Genomic DNA, 24,030 nt, shown 5'->3' with positions numbered 1-24,030 from the left:
CAGATGATAAAAGATAGGCGATGAGAGAGTACATGATTACGTCGGCTTATTTTGATATAAGATGATCATTAATACAGGCATACTTTCTTAAGATGAAAGTTATATCTTTGATGGTCGCGATGGGTCTTGGAAATTGTTGCGGTGTGATCTATTTTCGTTTGATGGTTTGAAACTTGCCCTATTTAACATTAACCTTTAGAGAGAACATTTTTATATGTCTGGTTGATCAGATCACTTACAGCCTGGTTTGACAAACTCTTTCTATCTTGAGAGGTTGTTATGGCTTTGGTTACAGTTTTAATAAAACAATTACAGTTAGAACCTTGATGATCCACATTGCTAATTTGTCAGCAGGCCTACTCATAAATCTGAGTGCAGGTGTGTTAGACACAGTGTCCATTTCTTGGTCAAATTCAACGAAAAGGGGATAATTTCTTCAAACTGAAACTTACATTATTGAAATTATTGAATAAAGATTTGAAAGAGTTTCGATTTGAACTATTGGGAGAAAAACACAAGAACGGGCAAACATGGCAAAGGCAAAATCTAACGAATGAAAATAGAAAGTAAACGTTCAAACATTGCAAATAAACACTTGATATAAATGTTTTCTTTCCATCACATCATCATCTTCATCTTTTATCTCTGATAAACGGAGCGTGCCGTATATATGACACTGGATCCCTGATTGAACGATTGAACGCATTTGATAGGATGTTGCAAAAAACTTGTAATTGATCGCAAGCCAATTTTAGGTCCACAAATCGATTGAAAGTCATGCATTTCATTGCAAATTTACAATCGGTTGGTGGCCTGCTTCTTGTGTCAACAAAATGGAGTTTTTGTAGTAAGAATTGATCTATTATTATTAATTTGCACCTGGGTTTTGCAATGAATTGATTGCAAATATTTTCTTTCCATTAACATCCCCTATAATAATTTATATCTTCGACATCTAGTCCATAATACCAAACATGAATGGTTCGAGAGAAATTAATATAAAATGGACTCTTCCTTTAAAATATCTTAGACGAGATTCGAATGTCACACATCAAGTTCCAAACTGCTCTTGTGTACATCAAACGATTGTATGGATCTTAAAACCATCGAGTTGCTCTGTTAGCATCTAATCGTTACTGGTGTTCGAGAATTTCCATCGATTCGGATTGATTCCTTGGAGGTTTAGTACTATGGACAGTCTTAATCTAGGGTGATGCAAGCATGGTCGCAATGCTGTAGTGTTGACCCGGATATATGGCGTCGGGTGGTGAATCATGGGTAATCCAATATCACGCTTAAATCCTCATGAAAGGCAAATATGTAACACATGCCCTATATGCCTTTCAGGTCAATCCAACCTTCTGGTCGATATTCTTTGATAATATACCCTCGCTGGATCTTTCGCGGCCTGTGATTGGTGGAAACTTCACGGAGGAAAATTGCTATTGACCGCTGAGTAGTATCATTAAATGAGCTACAGCAGAAAAAAAAGAGATATTAATTCTGAGTCTTTTGTTCAGAAACAGCTATGTGCAGTAATAAAACACAATCTGCGTCATGTTTGGTTTCATTATATGTCTCATTAAATCATGTTTTCTTTTCATTTTCATTCCATAGATGTTGCAAGCGTTGATCACCGTTGCGGTAATGGCTTTGGGAGTGCCGGCAGTCAGCTCACAAGACATGGAAAGTTCGTTCGTAAACGAAGGACTGCTAAGGAACGAACAAGACTGTTTTGATAGTTACATCAACTACACCTTCTCAGACGAAGAACCACCTTATAATGGTAAGACCAATGACTGTTTATGAAAAAAAAAACATTTGATTTAAGACGGTAGACAAAGAGAACGGAAGATATAGATGAAACTTGATATACGCATGCTCAGTACGTCCTCAGGCGAGTAAACTGAGAATGCGCAAATCCTTTCTTGGTAATCTAGATTATTCGTCCTTTCTAGGTACTTTACGTAAAATGACGGGAATGTTCCCGAAAACATGTTACTGATCACCATCGGTGACTGATCGCGCTATCCACCCCAAGTGGTGATAACAATAAAAAGTGCCCCTCGATCTCCAGACAATGATCAATTCTAGAATGTCGATCGTGCTGATTCCATTACAGATCCTGAAGATGAGTGATGGTTCTTTTAAGGAGCTTCAAACTTTTTTTTTACAACAACATCAACGAATAAAAAAGAAATTTCATATCATGATTCTCTTTTTTCTCATGATGTTTCATTGACCCAAGCACGAAGAAAAAGCGAAGCAATTTGCTGAAATAGACAGAGGCGTGCAAAATGATATATAAACATCATTTAGAATTACTACTATACCTCAGTCACATTTGGCTACTCTGCAGGCACAGACCCTGATTGGAACTTTGATCAACAAGTGTGTCTTCATGCAAAGACTACCACATACAAAACTGCCTGACGAGAGGGCCTTAAGTACACAAGGCATGAGTAGGTTGCACATACAGACCCTTAACTCGAGTGAAGGGTTTGCCCAGCGTTATAAGCCAGCAGAATCATACTTTTAAACTATTTTTTTCATATATTTGAAACTTGTATATTGTTCATTGAGTTTGAATGCCCTGTTGCCACCTTTGGATGACATATCATGATTTCATTTGTTTAATGGCTCTTTTGATTTAATTTCATTGGAATCAAAGTCAATTCGAAATGTGTCAGGAATTCACACCATTCTAACAGGGATGTGTGATTCTGAGGTCTATTTATTATCAAAACCACATGTTCCATGTGCGGTCTCATTTTAACATTCTTCGGATGTGATTAATATTCAAGTGCGTTGATAGCGTAATAAAAGTGCATTGTGGTTTTGCACTTGCGAAAGTAGAGATGGATTGCCCCAGAATACACGAGGCCTGCACGAGGCACGTGCGCGCGTTGGGTGTGCGTAATTGAAATCAGACCATGCTTACATAACTGGGATTAATTATCACTGCTGTATTGACCGTGAAATGATATCCATAAAATGTGATTACCCACACTTCTTCCCTCATCACTGGCACCGCGAGAGGGGGGTGGGGGGATTTTCGCCGCCTCGGTGTTCGGGAGGCTTGTCCTTGGACTTGACTATAGGATTATACATTATTCATGGTGTCTTCAAGAGGCAAATTCAATTTGGCGCTCAATTTGAGCCGGAATCAATTGACATTTTTTACCAAGAAGCCGCTTGTATTGATTTGTGGAGGGATATTTATAGACTTGGTAGAAGTAAATAAGCATAACTAGCGTTGAGGGAAAATCGCAAGGAATTTAAAAAGTAGATGACTGAACAGGGCGGTTCTGCTTGAGATTATGTATTCATAAAGTTGTCCATATGTGAAATAAAGAAAGGATGAAATTATAGATGTAAAAAAAATGATGAACAAGGTTAGCATTTCTTGTTAAACCTCCCACGTAAAATTGTAAAATCAATTGAATAGGGCGGTAGTGCTTGAAATTATATTTTTTCATAATGTTATTAGATTATTTGCCCCACCCCCCCAAAAAAAAAATGAAATTGGGAATGAATGAAATGATATGTATTAAATAATATGAAGAAGGTTAGCATTTCTCGTTGAACTAGCTTCCCAGTACAATTTTGAAATAAATAAATAAATGGTTTACTAATGATCAATTAGAAATGTTCATTTCCAGACAGTATGGACATTATGAATGTTCTTACCTAACATCACACTGGCTCAACTTGGACTTTATTTCCACGCTTAATCCCAGACAGGTAACATTTAATAAAAATACTGGGGTTTTTTACCATTGGTAAGCAACACCAATACCTTATGAAACCTCTACATCGATTTGGAAAAAAAATATGATTTTATCAGATGTAGGCTATATTGTGATATCATCTCATCTCTCCTCGTTTAAACATATATTCATTATATTCCATTTTCATCACAAGATTTGAGAAACTCAAAATATTGATATATCGGATAATAGAACTGGGTTGATGGCTTTATCCTAAGAATGAGGTTATTGCAAATCCAAATAAATTGCTATAAAATGCCTCTCAGCAAGTATGTATAAATGGATTCTTTCTTATTACAACGCCATTCTGTACCCCGTACCCACCAATCTTTGCAATAACCTCATTTTGACTCTCATAATCCTCGTTCATTAATATTGAAATTAGTAGCATCCTTCACTCAATCTTTCAAAAATAATAAAGAAAAGTTTTTTTTCTTATTCGAACAACAATATTGCTTAATGTATATCGATTGATCTATAATAAGTAATATTTCAAACATACGGTTTAGAAATTGTTTTTCAGGAAGATTTTCACAATAGTTCAAAATAGTTAAAGGTGCTGCATTTCCTGTTCTCGCAGCCCCCTCCCCCTCCTCCACACCCCCTCTCTCTCTCTCTCTCTCTATCTCCCTCTCTCTCTCTGTCTATCTCGCTTTTATTCTCTATATGTCTGTATGTCTCTATCTGTCAAACTCTCCTGACTGTCCGTCTCCCTTTCTCTATCCATCTCCTCCTTTTCTCTTTCTCCTCAATTTCCTCATGTTCTTTCCTCCCCTAGTTCTCATCTCTGTTCTTCCCCGCACTCCCATCTCCTTCAAGCTCTTTTTCTTTATTAAACAAAAAGTCTTGTGCACTCAAGTGAACTTACTAAAGCATTGTAAAAACTCATTTTAAAGCACGAAACCGTCAATTAATCTCCATTCCAAGTGTAAGAACTGGGAATATTACATGGAAACAATTAATGGTGCCACTCTTGGATATTTCGAGGGTGTTAGTTAGTGCTGAATTATTACCATTGCCCGCTGTATCGCTGCACCTGGTCCTCAAAAAGATTATATTGCATCATTAATCGTATATGTGCTGGGACCATGACTTGTGTGGGATATGTTGCATAGGATGAAATTGGGTTGTTTTTATGTGGTTCTGTACGGTACTTGAGATCTGTAAATATGTCTTCAAATGGGTGCACTTCTGATCGATAGCCGATCAAACCCTGTATTTCCGCATTTGTAGAAAACGATGTTTGCTGATTGCCACCAGAATAGGTTTCTTAGTTTTATTTCATGCCCCAGTCACAATCACAGCAACGAAACGGACTTCAAATCGACCGATGGTATTCCACTGCATGTGATATTTTGTGTCAGTCTTGGGTCGGTGTTGCCTGTGTAACTGTAGCAGTAGTAAGTGATTGAAAATGGAAAAAACATCCAGGGTTTGTAAGGACACGATCTTATACACTTCCTTGTGAGCCTTTGTTACCAGACATTTTCTGTCTATATGGTGCATATGCAATATGATTGATTCTCTATAAGAGAGCTCACTTGCAAAAGGGGTTAGGTCCATTTTTCATCAAATTTATTTTTTATGTCTCAATGTATAGAATTTTGGTAGCGATCTATAAGATGATACCAAAGAAAAGTTGATATTCCTATTAAAAAGTGAATTAAAATGGCAAAGAAAAACCACTTTTTTTGCCAAAAGGGTTAGGTCCATTTCAGTTTAGTTGCAAAAGGGGTTAGGTCCACACGGATTTTTTTGGGGAAAAGAATATCATGAAAATTATGAAGACAGGTGGATTTCTTTTATACCTAATTTCATGTTCCCATGGACGGGTATCATGAAAATCGCATAAGAACACTGCAATATGGGAGAATAAAAAAAAAGATTTTCTTGGAGTGGACCTAACATCTTTTGCAACAAAACTCTTCTGAAGAACTCATTTGTCAAAAGGGGTTAGGTCCATTTTTCATAAATTTTTATTGTTTTCTGTCTCTAAACCTCTAAATTTTTAGTCACTCTGATGATACAAAAGCAAATATGAAATTCAAATGAAAACGTTGATGAAAGTGGCAAAGAAAAATCACTTTTTTAATCAAAAGAGATTGGATTTATTCCAGTTTATTTCCAAAGGGGGTTAGATCCACAATGATATTTTTTTAATATAGAAAAAAATGAAGACAGGTAGATTTCTTTTATACCCAATTTTATGTTCACATGATAAGGTAGTAAATCATGACAATTTAGTTTCTCATAAGAATACTGCAATAAGTGATAATAAAAAAACACGTTTTTTTGTCGGAATCGTCCAAAGTGGACCTAACCCCTTTTCAACTAAACTCTACCTCCTTTTGAAGTTTAGACGGAAAGAAGTAAACACAATTGTAAAATATTGGTTAGTTACCAAGAACAATCAAATCAGAGAAAGGCAAATTATTTCATCAAAGTAAACGCAAACTGGCCAGAATAGACAAATTGTAATCCTTTTCTTTGTTTCTATGTTTGACGTCTTTCCTTTTATCTTCTTTTTTTACACTAATAGACGTCTTTCCTTTTATGATTCTTTTATAAATAAGGGACACTTTTTTGTCGTTGAAACCAGAGTCGCAGTCTTCATTTGAAGGTGAAAACGTATTTAATAAAAACATTATTCGACGCTGTCATTAATCCTGTGCATTATATTCCATCTCTGTACCCATTCTCTACGTCAAAAATCACTTTTTTACGAAAAAAGTGAATATTTTGTAGGCCTACTTTTTATAACTGAAAATAATATCCACTGGTATGAAACTTCAGGAAATGCAAAAGCGGAGATAGGGTATTTGATAAAGAACCGTCTGGAAACTTGTAGTCCCAGTTGTTGTATTTTTTATCACCATCCAAGTCCCTCGGAGATGAATTAAGGCCGTCTAAACAATGCTTGGATACTCATGAGAAGCATGTGACTTCATCAAACAGGTAATCTATTTTCTGCTTCTGTGTATTTGATATTTTCTGAATATTGTAATTACATTTGAATCAATGAAATACATTTAACATGTTTAAGAGTACACACATCCGCATGGGTAATATAGGTTTCGGTTTTCTCACGTAATAAAATTGTTGCAGTGAATATAAATAAATTGATAGTAACAATAGGTGTAACTGTGGTCTACCACGCATCTTATACATGAATATAAAAGCCTGTATGCGCAATGGATCCTGGGAAATAATACACGTAAGCTGCAGTAGTGCATTGGTCTCGGATAGGTAAAGGAGATGCACGACTTCAGTTTTATTTGTCGGAATTTGCAATAAAAACAAACCGGTGGTATCATCATGATGAAGAAAAAAAAAACGAAACCATTATAATGAGATTTTTTTCATAACGCAAGGAGAATGAAAGGAAGAAATGATAAGTTTAATCATTGGAAAATTGAAAATTTATTACTGTTCGGACTTAGTATGTATATAAATGGCATGAGTCCAGAACTCTGATTGATACAACCACAACCAGCTTAAGACATGACCCATATCTATATCATGTTTCTGTCTAAATTAAATACCATAGATGCCATGGAGAAATATTTTAATGAAATATATACCGCGTGGTATCTCCCCTTCATAATTTTGTATACCTCCGACGATTCTTACACTTTTTGGTAAATGTTCCCCCCTTAAATTGCTTCTTTATCCTGTACTTTCATGGAAGTTCTACGTCTTGATGCATCTAATATTTATGTGTATAACGAACGGATACTTATTTCGATGTTAATGTCTCATCATCAAAACATTATCGCCATCTCAACTATATAGTTTCCATTTGCATAAGAGTCATTTCATATAGCACCGCAATATGGCGCAGGAAATTCTGTTCTCTACACAATGAATTTTTGCGTAAAATCTCCAATTGCATCTTGAGTAACTTAATCATTGGATCAACTGCAGTAATTTTCTTAGAGTGCTCTGAAACTAACATTGAAACGGAAGGAAATGTGGGATTCTCGAGTTTTTCCCTCTCAAAGTAAATTATTTTTTTGTACGTTTAGTCACCTAACATGTTGTAGTTTAAAAAATGAGTGAATTGATAATGTCCTTATAGGCATGCAGAGATGAAGAATTATACCTCTTTTTGCTTCTTGAATATTTCAAGTGTTGTTTTCATAACTGATTGATGTTATGTAAAAGAAGAAACGGAAAATAGAGTTTCTTATGTTTCTTTGTGTGTGTTGTATACTTTTGCGACAAATGCAATGCATCGCTATTCTGCTCTAGCTCTGTCATATTGCACAGTACTTTCGCAATCGAGGAAAATAGTCAAAATTAACAATATAACAGTAACCTAAGTGTACTAATATCACTTGCCAGTCTGTAGTCTAGATCTTGATTATTTCTCAAATTGCCTTTCCAAAACTTGCTAGAATACGTTGAATCTTGAGTAGGGTAGATTAGTTAAGAGTTATTTTTCATGTTTTTATTGAATTTTGTAATACGACTCTAGCCCCTATAGCAACTTTCACTATACAGTGCGTCCCAGAAAAAACGGAACCGAGATTTAGCGATCATTTATCATTACTTAATCATAAATAAAATAGACAAATGACCTACCAATTTAAAGCTTAGAATCTCCTCTTTCATCTGATATTACTGAGATTATTTCTCATTCACGCATGAGTGAGCAAAAACAATTTGAAAAAAGGATACCAAAAACTCATTTGGCGGGGGGTATCTGGGTTTCAAAAAGAAAACCACATTTTTGAAAAGTTCAATATCTGCTCTTTAATTTGATACCTAAATTACAGAAAATGGTCAAGAAATAAAAAAGTTCTGGTCATTTGAAATAAGGCTTGAATTTCAATAATTTCATAAAATGAAGAGGTTCTCCAGGCTGGCTTTCAAACTCACTCGACACTCTTGTTTTGTTGACGATCAGCCATGCATTAAATCTTTTGTTCACCATGCGAAAGCTTCTGTGGGAAACCGGTGAAAACACGTTTATCTCATGAAATTATGGAAATACAAGCCTTATTTCAAATGACCAGAACTTTTTTATTTCTTGACCATTTTCTGTAATTTAGGCACCAAATTAAAGAGCAGATATTGAACTTTTCAGAAATGTGGTTTTCTTTTTGAAACCCAGATACCCCCCGCCAAATGAGTTTTTGGTATCCTTTCTTCAAATTGTTTTGGCTCACTCATCCGTGAATGAGAAATAATCTAAGTAATATCAGATGAAAGAGGAGATTCTCAGCTTTAAATTGGTAGGTCATTTGTCTATTCTATTTATGATTAAGTTATAAAAAATGATCGCTAAATCTCGGTTTCGTTTATTCTGGGACGCACTGTAGTGTTGCAAACTCCATCATTTCCGTAAGCCATTGCAGATAGAAACAGTCATTTGCCCCGATGGACAGTCGTGTTTTCGCCGAGAAGCGCATTTCGTTTGACAATTTTCCCCTGCGGCCTCCTTTTAAGTTTATCAGAAAAAAAAATAATCATGATCTTTCTTTTGTCCCCCGTCTATATTTGGTCCGAATGCAATAAAAACCAGTATAAAAACAATCGGAGGGGGAATTCCAAAATTGAAAATGGTTGATTTTTACCTTTATTTCGTGATCGTATGCCAAAGTGTTTATTTCCCTTGTAGAGTATTATTGTCGATGTTCGTAAAAGATGGCTTGCATTGGAACGATTTGCTTTATGTAGAATGGTCAAAATAATCAACTCTAATGTTTCATTAAAATGAAGCAGTATAATATAAATCATGAATAAATATATGTTCCTTTTTTTATAAAATGAAATTTGAATGTGTATTTTTTCAGGTAAAATGGTTAGCCATAAAGCTAACAAGCTTGCCATATCCTACACTGTAAAAACTGTGGTGTTAAAACTGACACCAATTGGTGTTAATAGAGGACCACACCCTGAGGTGTTAACATTACACCCTAGAGATTGAACATAACACCAAAAAGTGTAAATGTAGCAACCAAAGGTGTTTTAATAACACATAGGTGTAAAACTAACACCATCAATTTAACACCGGTGTAAAATAACTGGTGTGGTCCTCTATGTACACCGGTTAACATCACAAGTTTTTGCTGTGTATTTTATTTTCACTTCTTGTATATCTTCTCTTATTTTTTTAAACAACGAACCATTTTTTTATTGCATCGAATTGCTAAGATGTCAGTTCCTTTTAAAGATTATCATCGCTTGAAAATTGTCACCGTTTTTTTACAGCCAATCAAAACAAATAATAGTTTTCAAATATGACAATTTCTGTCAAACGACAATATTCAAAGTTGATGAAATGCCCCCTGTTTATTCTTCATTATCCATGCTATCCTGATTTTAAATGGAATAGTGATGAAATAGATAAAATTATCATGGTCCAGGGATGTTCACGTCAAATTCCATATCGTCACAAGGTATATAACGCATGGTAGATGGAAATGTGGACTGGTGAATAATGCCGATATTGTTCAGGTTTTAGAAACACTACACTGCAAAAACTCCGGTGTTGATTTAACACCAGCCCGGAATCTTTATATGTCAACACCAGAGAAGTATTGAAACGATTCCAGTTTGGAATGAAACCGATGCTGTTTTAATACTGGTTGGTAATGTATAAACACCTATCTGGTGCTGTTAGACCAAAACAAAATTGATGTTGTTTAACACTTTTCTGGTGTGGATATATATATACATATTCCGGGCTGGTGTTAAATCAACACCAGAGTTTTTTCCTTGTACATCCATGCATAAGGCAAGGTCTGAAAGGATCTGACCGGAATAGAGAAGACCAGGTACACTTGACTATGGTGGGCTATACCCCACTCCTTCCTAAGTTCTCTGTAACCACCACCCCTCCCCATCTTCACATCTCCCCCCCCCCTTTTTTCCTCTCTCCATCGGTCTCTCTCCCTCCCTTTCTTATCTCTTCATCCATGTCCCTCTTTCTCTCGCTCCTTCTCTCCACCTATGGTCTCCATACGTTATAAAAGGTTGATTGCCATTGTAATGGATCCTACTACTCGCCTTAGATTTAACAAGGTTCTAGTACTTCGAAGGATTCAAGCAGGCGTCTTTGAGACCAGGATATTGGCCTACAAATCTGTGACTTGACCTCCTTCTTTCGATCTTCGAACTTCCATAATAAGACCGTGTGCAATGAAATGAGTTTTGATCTCGTTCAGTTGATGGAATTATTCAATGGAATTATATTTCTTTAAAATAGTACGACTCAGAGGTAATCAAATCATTTAATACGATCCTGCCTCCAACTTAGTTGGATTAAACCGTTGATTAAAAAAAGAAAGATAAATGATTTATATCAAGAGCAGTTTATCTTATATGGGTATACCTACGTATAACAACCAACCAATCATTTTATAAATGCAAATAATGTACTGTCTTGGTTATTTGACATCTCTTCTTAATCTCTCGTTCATGTCATACCTTGGATCGAACCCAAGCATGGCCTCACGATGCTGGGCCATCGCACCCGACGATATTGATACAATCATAAAGCAATGCTAAATGCGCAAGGTTTTCCTTATGAAAGTGTAATATTTAAGAAGATGAAGATCAGATACCTAGATTCAAGCATCCAATTACATTTATCTTGTCAGAGAGAAGGATATTTCTCCTTTTTTCGTTTTAGTTGCCTATGTTGTCAAATTTGGGCGGGGTTGAAATAAGCATCATTTAAGTCCTGGCAGTCCCTTGTCAAGAAGGAGTTGCAACTGAGATCTTCGTCATGTACATAAGGAAGTAAAGACTAAGCAGCTTTAAACATATAGATTTAACTAACATCGTCTAATCTTTCTCCGTGTTTGTAAATATTTAGTCGCGCCTCTGTATCCCCTTTCAGCCATTTCAATGTTTGGACTTGAATTCCTCTTCTGTGCAAATGTCTACAAGTACGGCCAGTACATGATGTATATATATGTTCCAGTCGATTTGGGAAGTTTGGTAGTCCGGGGATTTTACGGGGGATAATTAATACCATACCCTTGTCAGGGGGCTTTTCCCTCTTGCTGCAGCAACGGAATGCAATTAGTTCCCCAAGGCTGTCAAATAGCAACCATACTATTCTGATAAATGGCCCTCATGTAGTCCCATTTGTTTGTTCACGTGTCTGCATATCCATCACCGCTCCCGCGCGATGAAACATTCCTCAAGTGTCTCAAAGAAGTTTCGATTAAACGTTTAGGTCCTATCCACTCCTATCCTCCTCCCTGAACGAGAAGTAAATCGAGGGGAGGATTGAATTGTTTGCATTGTGTCTATTGATTTGCGATTGTAAAGATGACTCGTAAATTAAATTCTATGTTGCTTATTGAAAAGGTGGTAAGGTCCCTTTGGTCAGGTTGGCGCCATAAGTCTTAATCTATCCCCATTCTCTCTTGTAATTGGAGTGTTTCTATTCGTAAATTTCATTACTTCTATGTCTCATAATTATAATAAGTACAATATTGATAAAATTATTAATATCTAATTTATTCCGGTGAATCGAACATTGACGAGTCTTACATGTTGAAATAAACAAGTTAATACTAATTATTATTGGATTAACATCCATGTATGATAAGACAGGGGTCGCGGAAGATGGGTAAAAATTAACATGGTTATGATTATTTGCATGATCAGCCCCCCCCCCCCTCCCGCACTTTGAAACCCTTTCCGCGGCCCCTGTAAAATGAAATAAAAGCCAAATGCTGATTAGATATTGAAATCTTACTATCTTTTACTTGGTGGTTGAGATTTGAAGCCTAAGCTGATGAGTTATCGACTATTACAATTTTATTGCCATTCATTAGAATATATATTTTTTTCAAATTCAAATTTATTTATTTCACGTCCATCAAACAAAAACAAATATTTGTACCAGTTGCAAAAACCATTTACTATACAGTGCGTATAAAAAACAACGGGACAGATTTGAAAAGTCTATAAAATTTTTGTTTCAAATTATGATCTCTATATTTTGGTGTCAATACGTGCTCTGAAGTCTTATCCTTCAAATGCCATTAAAATAATTTAGTTTTGTTCATGCTTGAGCGAACACGGAATGTTTTTGTCTGGGGTAAAAAAGGAGGCTTGCGCCAAAATGGCATAAAATGATCAATATGATTGTCGGACTTCTTGCTAATCAGCAGACTTCCTCTTAACCTTTTCATTATCTTTGCCATAATTTTCGAATTATGCGGTCAAATTTTATTTCAAAATCCACTTATTTGCTTGAATATTTCTGTTGTTGTTCCTTTTTGATATGTTCTCTTTTAGCTTTGAATATTTCTTCTTTAGGCAAGAACTTTTTTTACACCAAAGTATGGGAGATCGAGCGTTTTTTTTTCTAAATCCTTTCATTGTATGCTACAAAGGTTATGGTGCCTTTGAACAGAGGCATACTGAGGGGTGGGGGCTTGGGGTGCCCCCCCATAAAAAAAATCATGACCAAACAAAAAAGTGGAAAGAAAAATAATAGAAAACGTCGAAAGTGAAATATGATATCATTTTCTAAATATTATGTCAAAATCACCAAATTCGATATTTTAATAAAAAAGTGGAAATTTTTCTTCCTCGCTTCACAACTTTTTAATACATTTTATCCGATCTGCCATATCTTGCTTCTTCAAAATTGACTCAATACACCATTGCCATTGACATGAATCTTTCCCTGTGTGTCCTGTCAAACACATGATTAAACTTGGTCAAGGAATCAATAACCCCTTGAAAGTAGGATTCCTGCCTTCTATACGTACCATAACATAATTTGTTTCACATAATAATTATTACAGGTAAAATAACATATTTTTTCACATAATAAAAGGATTTGAATAATTACAAATTCTCCAAATTAATAATGCAAATCTTCTTACTTGGTTTGACAAAAAGTCTCTTCTTTTCTTACTTATGAAGAAAAATTCAAAGGTAAAAGAAGTTTAAATGAAAAACCATATAATTCAGGAAAATAAATTTGTACATGAAATTTGACAGCATAATTCGAAAACTATGGCAAAAATAATGAAAAGATTAAGAGGAAGTCTGCTGAGTAGCCAAACTCTACTCAACAAATTTCCCATTTCTGCCATTTTGGCGCAAGCCTCTTTTTGAACAAAAATGTCCCGTGTTTGCTCAAGCATGAACAAAATTTATTTTTTTTGAATGGCATTTCAAAGATAAGATCTTAGATCATCTATTAACATAAAAATATAGACATAATGATTTCAAACAATTTTTTTATAGAGTTTTCAAAACTGTCCCGTTTTTTTTGATACGCACTGTATAAACATAAATATTTGTATCCGTTGCAAAAAAGGGATACAAATAGCAATACAAATGTACTTGAAAGGATGGTGATCCCAATATTTTTTTAATATAAAAAGGGTGTACAATATCAAATCTACGTGTATTTTGAAAAACTGGACGGCTAATGGGTAAGGCATTTCCCATCATTAACAAGTATAGAACACGTCCTGTTGTTTTGAAATATAACCTTTTCTTTGGACGTATTAACGTTTTATACAACACATGCTAACGTTTTCCTTTCCAACCGATACTGGATAAATTAAACCTTCTTCACATTAATGCCAGCGTTTGGCAAGACGCACTACCTGGTAATATTATTGTATCACTGGACTCTATAAAGCAACGGCATAACCCTGGGCCTTGTGGCGTGCGCCTGTAATCCAAGCTGTGGGGAAGTTACAAATTGATGCAGAGGTTCGAGCCCTGATCACGTCTTTCGGATGGTGACGTTAAAGGTCGGTCCCAGACGTAAATAATCATACCTGATTGATACACGTCTGACAAAACTCAAATACACACACACGAGTATTTATCTACTTGTTTATTTTGACCAAAATTTAATCGGTAGATTGCCACGTGATAGTATAATGAATATTATGATTCGCAATAACGAGCATGACATTACAGGGGCCATCTGACAAAGAGTTACGATTGTTCCGATCAATCGTAACCAGGGAAAGCCAGTGCAAAGTCAACATATAACATGCATGTTTGTTATTTTGTAGATATGAAAGTATATCCATGAATTCATGGATTTCTTGACAATTTGGTGTGTTCCCCTTTGTTTACAAAGGGCATTATACAATTTTTTTTTCTGTATATGCCACTGATGGATTTCCATAGAGTTAAGATTGATTGGATCAATCGTAACTCTTTGTAAGACAGGGCCCAGATTGCCAATCTATATTCAAAGCGATCAAAACTCGCTTCATTCATGAAATATGTAATAGGTAGCATTCATCTCAATAGTTGTCATGGAATTAATGTGATCCTTCACAACTTTGAGATTCATGGTTCGTGCATTATATCTTCATCCTTGCTAGCGTATATAATAAGCCAGTTCACTGTTAGCTCATTATCAACTTTTTTCAAATGACCTTTGTGATTTTTCATTAGGATAAGCACTATCATTTTCAAATGTAGATGTTGCGTAAGCTTTACCAGTAGAGCATTCAAATTTTAAGAACAACAGGCATTGTATAGAGCATGTGACTAGAATAGTACATCAGGGATAATGTTTGGAAAATTTGTTTTATTGTCTGCCTTTGGCACATTTAATTATTAACCCAATAATCATCAAATCACAAATGCTTATGTCAGTGAATTTGAAAGCCGCTTTCATATTTTATCTCAAATGACTTTTTTTCTGCTCGTGCGCAGTTTACAACCTTGAACAGGATTATTAACTTTTACAGAAAATTATTTGTGCTTGAGTAATGGCTTCTAATTATAATAATCAACTTCAAAAGTGCATAAGATAAGCAAGATCAGAATATGAAATGATGACCATTAACACATCACATCTCTAATTTGGCTTGCATTTCCTTATTACACTTAAAAAAATACGTCTTCGCGTAATTATGAATTTTCATCTTTACTGTTCCTTAAGATTTTTTTTATAGCTCAGATCAGTCCAAAAACTACGCTTTTGCCCACTCTCTCTGCCCCCTCTCCCTCTCTCCCTCTCCCTCTCCCTCCCTCCCTCCCTCCATCTCTCTCTCTCCCTCTCTTTCTCTCTCTCATGCACACACTCTTACTCTTTGTCATGTCTGTCCGCTATTTTTCTACACTGTAAGAACTGGTGTTAATACTGACACCAATTGGTGTTAATAAAGGACAACACCCTGAGGTGTTAAAATTACACTCTAGAGATTGAACATAACACCGAAGAGTGTAAATGTAACGACCAAAGGTGTTGTAATAACACCTATAGGTGTAAAACTAACACCGCCAATTTGACACCGGTGTAAAATAACTGGTGTGGTCCTCTATGTACACCAGCTAACACCACAGTTTTTGCTGTGTACTATCCAACAATCTCCACCTCCCCCTTTCCCCTCCCCCTCTCGCTCTGCTCCTTGCTTCCCCTGACTCTCTTTATTTATCCCCACCCCTTTTAATTGGTTATTACACCCCTTATTCACTCCGGTTATTCAGTTTCTCACCCCAAGATGAAAAATGATTTATGCTTGTAGAGTCAACGGCTATTCCTATACAACCGTGCATCGGTTGTAGAGGAATCTCATTGTTTAGCCTTCGGGCCAGGATTGATACATCCCAATAGGAGAGGAATACATCAGTCGTAATGCAGTTTCACAAAATAATTGCCACGCTGCAATCAATCAACACGTCGCCTTGAACTTCAAAATCAAAACATAAACTGTCGGTCGAGAGGAATTCCGATTTACTCAGCTGCGAGACGAAGAGTAGGGATGATGTTTAATTCTAAGGACTCCACCCCAGTCCCTTTCTTCCTCTCCCTCTCTTTATTTTGATCTTTCTCTCTCTTTCTCTACTTGTATATTCATTTATATATCTATCTTTCTTTCTATCTATCTATTAATCGATCTATCTACCTATCTATATCTATCTATCTATATCTGTCTCTTCATAAGACCCATCTTTCTCCCTTTCACACACTCCCCAAATTGCCTCCCATGCAGGCCTCTCTCAAATGCACCTTTTTGAGAGTGACCCCTCAGCCCCCACCATCCCATTCTCCCTCTCTCTCCATCTACCCATTATACAACCACTGCAATGGGCACCTACACATAGGCGCCAACACACACCCACCCACACCCGCACACCCATATCATCCGAGTACAACTTAACATTTGAAAGGTTAGAGGAGTGACACCATTTTCTAAATGTTGCATTTACCACTTTAAATGGTTCTGCCCAACACTTAAAATGTTGGATTCAGCTTTATACAAGGTTGGATGTAACATTTGGAAAAGGTTGTCACTCCTCCATGTCATCCAACCTTTCAAATGTTGATTTAACATTCTAATTTTTAGAGTAAACGACCCCTACCCTAGCGTTCTTTCTTTTCCTTTTTGAATAACTGGCCATGTCATATAACTAAAAAATTGTGATATTGTAGGTCCACATCTAACTAAGATTGCTATCACGAACCACTCCATGTTTGAAACAAATCTGCAATCCTGGTAGCAAACTTATTTTGAAAGAAAATCTTTGAAATCAAGAAAGAATGCCATTGCAATCTTCCCTAATTGATTTACATCTAGTAGTTTTATAGGTAAAGTTTCAAGGAACGAAACTTGGCATCGTATCAGTAGATTCACATCTTATGAAGATAGCAGTCACAAACTTCCCTATAGAGCTATTCGTAAGTTAGCATAATTTTTATTTCGCCTGATGACCCTTTCTCGTTAGTGTCGCCCCTGGTAGTAGGTACTACGTCAAATACCAGTCATGGGGCCTGTTGCAGAAAGAGTTGCAATCAATCGCAACTCTAAAACTCATGCGCAACTTGATTTTCAACCAATCAACAGCGCGCATTTGGGACTTGCGATTGATTTTTTTTGGCTTGCGTTGAAACCAACTCTTTCTACAACGGGCCCCAGAACGGATATATTGAGGCGACTTGAGGCGGCGAGAGAGGTGTGACGAAGACCTTCAAAATTAATTGGTCTATTCCAGTCGCACCGTAAAACCCGCTACGCAAGGACAACCCTACTACTTTACATAAACATACACTAATTACTCTCTCTAGATTACTAAAGGACGTAGTTATGATCAGTCATCACTGTGTTACAGAGAGATTATAGCTGATTGTAATTTTGGTAACGAATTTTGTCATTGACTTTCAGTATACTACATGATTGCTTGCGTAATTGTTATTCTTATCTTTGTTTCACACTGCAAATCTTTACAATAAATATGCCCTTTAGCTAGGGACGAATTTCTCCTAGGCTGTTTCAACATTTTTTTTCGTTTAAGGTCGAACAAAGAGATGATGAAATAAAGTACAAGAGGTGATTGATTGCAATTTAACCTTAGACCCCCAGGTCAATTTTAATTCTTGAACTATGATTGCAAACTGACAAATATGTTATCTATCATGAAATTGTATTTGATGCCTATTATAAAAAGAATTCCTAATGTTTGTACGTTTATTCATTTGTTCTAGTTAACTATATACATGTTTAATGATACTGCATCATTATATTCTCTTAGAAATTAAATATGCGAATGTAATTTTAAATTTATCGCTGGTATGTTTCTTACAAAATAAAGTATGACATGAATAAAACTGGTCTCCAAATAGCATTTTGCAATCGAATGTTGCTTACCGCATCCTTACTTGCTAATGGGGACATTACATCACCGTCTATTTCTGCCATATTTTTAAACCTGACGTTGGTTTAACTTAATAAAGACAAGGCATTTCAAGATTCGGTTTAATATGTCTCTCTATCCGATGATTATTTTTTTCAAACCTGTTCAATTTTCAAAGAGAAAAACACGTAGGAGGGTTAAAAAATGATTCGTTTATTTATCTATTTTGATTGAGCGATTATTCTTTCATTTCCGAACCATTAATACTCTTTAAATCCTACAAACACGGTTTAAATCATGCATAATTCATTTTATCTATTTTGACAATGTTTTCCATTAAATCTGCGTCACCATGTGAGTAAAAATCCGGCCCTTAATTCTTTAGATCAAGTTTTCAATCATAGCTGCATTTATGTCTAAAAAATGGTGATTGACTAAGAGATAACTAAAAATATACAGATACAAATTGCAATAAGATTGATTCGTTTCCTAATGGATTAGTTGAACCACCTCGCCTTACATTTTCAAAATGCGAAATATAAACTGAAGTCCCGATTTTCAACAGAAATAGATGTCGCGTACTGGTTGTGAATATAGGATCATTATAACTAAAGTTAATTTTGATTTTAGCTGGTGATGTTTCTGTTTCTTTGATTTCATATTTGGTAATGTGATGATTTATTTACAGGATATCATGACAGAATATTGATAAAATGTCGACATTTCGACTAGCTTACCTCGCTCGCTCGGGGAAGTTAATAATAACCCGATCTTAACAGAATAAACCCATGATACATGGGTTTATTTCCAATTCGTCTAATGCCAATTCGTCCAGTTACCAACTCGTCTACTACCATTTGGTCTATCATCAGTTCATCTACTCACAGCATGGTCTACTTTCATTAAGTCTTATGCCGTTCCGTCTAATAACCAGTTGGTCCAATAGCCATTTAGTCCATATACCATTTCGTATAATTAAACTAAAGTGTTAATTGTGCAAAATGAATGAAAATAAAATGAGTATTAGACCAACTGGCTTTTTAGACGAAATGCTAATAGACGAAATGGTGATTAGACGAGGTGATAATTTGACTAAATGGTTGTTAGACGAAATAATGATGGGCGGAATGGCATTAGACTAAATGAAGGTAGATCATGTGGTGAGTGGATGAGTTGACAATGGACGAATTGGCAATTCACCGATACATGTATCTTTTAATTCGTCACACCACTTTTTTTCAGTATTTGAAAGATGAGTAGCAATTAAAACGTAATTCCGGTGAACTCTGATCAATCTAAATAAAGCCTTGACGCGAACTCGTGCTTTTCCATAAATGTCAAGCTCACTTGTTCATATAATATATTTATATCAAGGGGGATTTTTCTTGAAGAGTCAGTTCAATGACTTGAACCACAATACCACAATCTTGACGATAATCTTTAATATTCACAAACAGAATATTCATATCTATTTTATAATTGCTTATTAGATGCAATCTAGTTTTTTTATATTAACGAACATAATATTCATAATTGTGTTAAATATTCTTTTATAACTGCTTATTAGCTGCGACCTACTTGTCACCCCACCTATATTCCAACAACAACTTATCAACGTCACTGCCTGCGTGTTATAATTCATTTGGCATGTTTGAGTTGTTTTTAGAATTTCATCATGTAAATAAATATAATATTCAGACGTCAGTGAGCTTACTATATAGCCCTTAAAGCTCTCCGAAAGTGGTCTGTAAAATGGTATTAAGAAAGTCTTAAAACGTTCTGTTTAACATTGCAATGCCACTTAAGGATATAGATGAATTTTATAATAGGCTGAAAATGAACTTGATCCGTTCTAAAATTGTTTTCAAAATATTTTTATATTTACGTAGTCTTCAGTCCTTTTAAAAAATATCATTATGAGGTTGTGCTACCCATTTGCCTGTTTTATCAATTTTATCATAATGTGTATTTCCATTCCCTTTTTTCTTTAAAAAAGAGTTTATTATTAAGACGAGCTTTTCATGAAATAAAACACCCCTCTTTGAAGTTTTCTCCTGGCCTGATTTCATCCCTTTTCTTTACTTCCTGAGATGGATATCGGTGCATTACAAAATAATTTTAGTATAATTATTGTTATTTATTGCGTCACCACCAGTGATATTTGCTTAATCCGATTTGGAATAAAACGAAACAAAAGTCACACTTGGTGATCGTACATTTGCACTTGCTGCTCCCAAACTATGGAATAGCCTGTTAATTGATATAAGAAGCTCTCCTTCCTTGACTCTCTTCAAATCAAAATTAAAAACATACCTCTTTATTTTAGAGAATTTGCTGTGTAGAAATATGTAAAAAGAGCTCTAAACAGCGGCGATAAAATCCATGTAAAAGCTGCGCTAAACAAAATAATGTTAATTACTACAATAACCAACAACAAACAATGTTTTACCCTCGTTTAGGTCTGTATTGTCCAGTCGAACACGATTTAATACTTTGCTGGCCTCCAACCAAGGCAGGGGATACAACATACCTCCAATGTCCTGCAGAAGCTGACCAGTATCAAACAACTATGGGTGAGGTTATATTCATGTGATTTATAATTTCCTCTGCTTCATTGCCATTCATACAGTTCCCAACTCCCACCGACCCCTCCCCCCACTCCCTTTTCCTTATTTGTCTTTTCCTTATCGTTATTCTTTCTCCTTGTCCTCCGTCCGTTGTTCTGGTTTTTTTTATCATCCATGACCATGCATTTATCTTCCACACTTTCAGCGATTTTCTTATCATTTACGTTCCTTTGATTCGAATGATCATTTACCAAGTTCACATTTTACGTATTCGAGAGATCAGCGTCTAACAAGTCAAGCTCAGCTGGTCTCTCTTTTTTATTTCACCCCTTTCTTTTCTTAACATACACACGAATACTCGTACTTTTAAGAATGTTTAGTTTTATAAAATGATGATATAAGTATCGTATTTTGTTCGTATAATTTACATTACCCAATTTTTGCAAATGTATCCACCTCTGTTCATTTTTGTAATTGTATTTATGTATTTGTATTTCTGTATTTTTGACTTGTATGTGAAAAATGGAAAGAAAAGAAATGAAATAAATCTCAAAATCTAAAATTTTATAATTATGTATTTGTCTAGCAATCTATCCATTCAGTTATCCATGAAGAAGTTTTGTTGAATTTATTTCTCATTTCTTTCATATGATTTCGAAATATATCAGTGTTTCAGCCATAAAATAATTGTATTGTTTTTATTATAGAACCAACTCAAAATTATGCATATACATGATGTTATGTTAAAACTAAAATATTATGTAAATGGAAGAAGACTAGAGAAAGCATTAACGAAAAAAAAAACACTAAAAGTACACAGGATTCGACTCGGTGCCATCTTAGTACGTCATAATCACGATTGCAGAAATAAGAATAATTCTCAAAATTATATACCCCTTGTAAGCAGTATACATAAGCAATACATATTTTTTGATTATCCACGCTTTTTGTTTATTTGTATGAATAATCTATTTTTCCACTTTATTGTTTAGTATCTTCTACGTTTTTTCGGTTGTCAGTTGTTCCCGTTTACTTCTCACCGTGTTCATAATGGTGCCACTGTAAAACAATATTCAATATTCTTTTTCTTCCAAGAATTTGTAATCCCAAGTTTCCTCTTTAATGAAACCACAATCTTAAGTGTCCTGTCATTCCCCGGTGCATGGGGGCGCTAATATCAAACTCTACAACAACTGTTATCGCAGATGCCTTGTCCATCGGTTGGAGAAGAGGTACATCATTGTGACATCTTTATTTTCGTCATCACCGTTTGTCACCAGATTTTTTCTTCTTCATTAATTGGAAAATATATAAATACTTGTGACATCACACGAACTGGGCGTTGTGGCTTGCGCCTCTAATCCAATTAAGTTATGTGGGGAAGTTATCTTTATTTATGCTATGACATTTGACTGTTGCCCTGTTACATATTTTGCAGGGAATGAGAAAAAATGTATGTCCCTTTCTAAACCTACTTTAGCATATTTATGCTCAAGCTGGAACACCCCCCCCCCCCCCCTCCATTTTCCTATCTTTCTCTGTCACGGCGCTCTCTTGCCGATTTTCCTCAATCCACCCTTTTCACGCCCCAACCCCTCGACGCCATATATCTCATTCATTTTTCCTTTGCTTAATGTTACAAGTATTTATCTCTCTCCATCTCTCCTCAGCCTACCGTTACTGTACGCCGAACGGAACTTGGGATACATCTATCTCACCGCAAGAAATGTATTTGAGCGGGAAAATATGCAGATGTCTTCACTGTAGTGTAAGTGTGAACAGTCATTTTCCTCTATATGTCGACGTAATATCGATGATTAATCTAAGGCGAAACTAATTTATCTTAGTGGTGTTAACGCACAAGATGAAGCTTGACGTTACATGGTGTTGTGTACAATGATCAGTGTTGAAACCATTTTACACCGACCATATAGCAGCAACCCCGAACAGTTTATAAAATAGCATCCACTTGGACTGACTGCTAGTTTATACACGAAATTGATATTAAACCATCAGCTACTAGACCAAATTGATATACTCCCATAATTGGTGCCAGAATAGGCAACCCGATCTACATTATCCACTTCAAATTTGAAATAAATAACCAGTTTTGATTTCCTTTTGTAACAGGTTATCTTCACCATCAACTCTTTTGGGTGTGGCCTTTCAGCTTTAGCCTGTATTGTAGCCTTTCTTATATTTTTATTCAGCAGGTGAGTTTATCCTTCAATTTCAAAATTTACTCTAGATCGACAGTACAAGGATTGAATTACGATCTTTTGAAAGTTTAAATTAATCCAGAACGAATGTAAAAGGATATGAATTTAAATTCTTTGAGATCTTAAAGTAATTCAGTTCAACTGTACTTAGATTTGAATATAAATCCATTGAAATTTAAAATAAATCCAGATCGACAGCATAAAGAATTTAATTTAAATCCCTCAAAACTTTGTATCGATCATAATAGCAATTTAATATATATAAAATCCAGAATTGAATTGGCCCCTTGATGCAGTTGATCTGGATTGACGTTAAATTCATGCGGTAAAGAGTATCAGAGCCGTAAAGGTGATGTTGGGTTCATTTTCATACCATTTTTTGTCATAACTTCTTTTGATATTTTGTTTTGATAAAAAATGGTTAACTTTAGTTTATTCTATCAAAACACCAAATCAGGTACCACGGTTAACTGAGCAGTATACAGTGCAAAAAGAATACGATACTCGATGCCTTCTACGAAAATGCACAGGGACCTGGATGTATGAAATCATTCGAGTATAATCCTGAAAAATGTACTCTTGACTCATGATGTGTTTAATGTCAGAACACTTTTTCTGCGAAAAAGACCTTGAAGCCGATAAATACCTATATTGTTCTTCCAAATAAATCCGACATTACGCCTAAAATACACAACGCGTCCTGACCTTTCAAATTCATCATCTGCAATTTCATAAGAATACATAATGCAGTTTCTTTTATCTTTTCCTTTTACGAGGGAACAGTTTTCACTGCGGTGTCTGTTGGTTGTTTCTGATGATGCTAATTTTTTAATGGAGGTCCCCATACCTCTGACCCAGTTCAGTATTTCATTTGATTTGGAG

The 24,030-nt window shown here is 35.5% G+C and overlaps 1 protein-coding gene across 1 annotated transcript in view; it reads left to right on the top strand.

Annotated features, from left to right (window-relative positions):
• Positions 1 to 1,597: 1,597 nt before the first annotated feature.
• The window catches only part of LOC121426209 (corticotropin-releasing factor receptor 2-like), a 33,792-nt gene continuing 11,359 nt past the window's right edge, over positions 1,598 to 24,030 (top strand). The window contains exons 1-4 of the mRNA XM_041622425.1: positions 1,598 to 1,786; positions 20,822 to 20,935; positions 22,600 to 22,697; positions 23,060 to 23,142. Of these exons, the coding sequence (XP_041478359.1) occupies positions 1,618 to 1,786; positions 20,822 to 20,935; positions 22,600 to 22,697; positions 23,060 to 23,142 (464 nt within the window). The 5' untranslated portion in view covers positions 1,598 to 1,617. The remainder of the gene's footprint in view (positions 1,787 to 20,821; positions 20,936 to 22,599; positions 22,698 to 23,059; positions 23,143 to 24,030) is intronic.

The sequence above is a fragment of the Lytechinus variegatus genome, chromosome 13 (assembly GCF_018143015.1).
Source record: "Lytechinus variegatus isolate NC3 chromosome 13, Lvar_3.0, whole genome shotgun sequence".
Taxonomy (NCBI): domain Eukaryota; kingdom Metazoa; phylum Echinodermata; class Echinoidea; order Temnopleuroida; family Toxopneustidae; genus Lytechinus; species Lytechinus variegatus.
The sequence above is the reverse complement of the archived record's forward strand: the minus strand, read 5'-3'. Positions and strand labels throughout refer to the sequence as shown.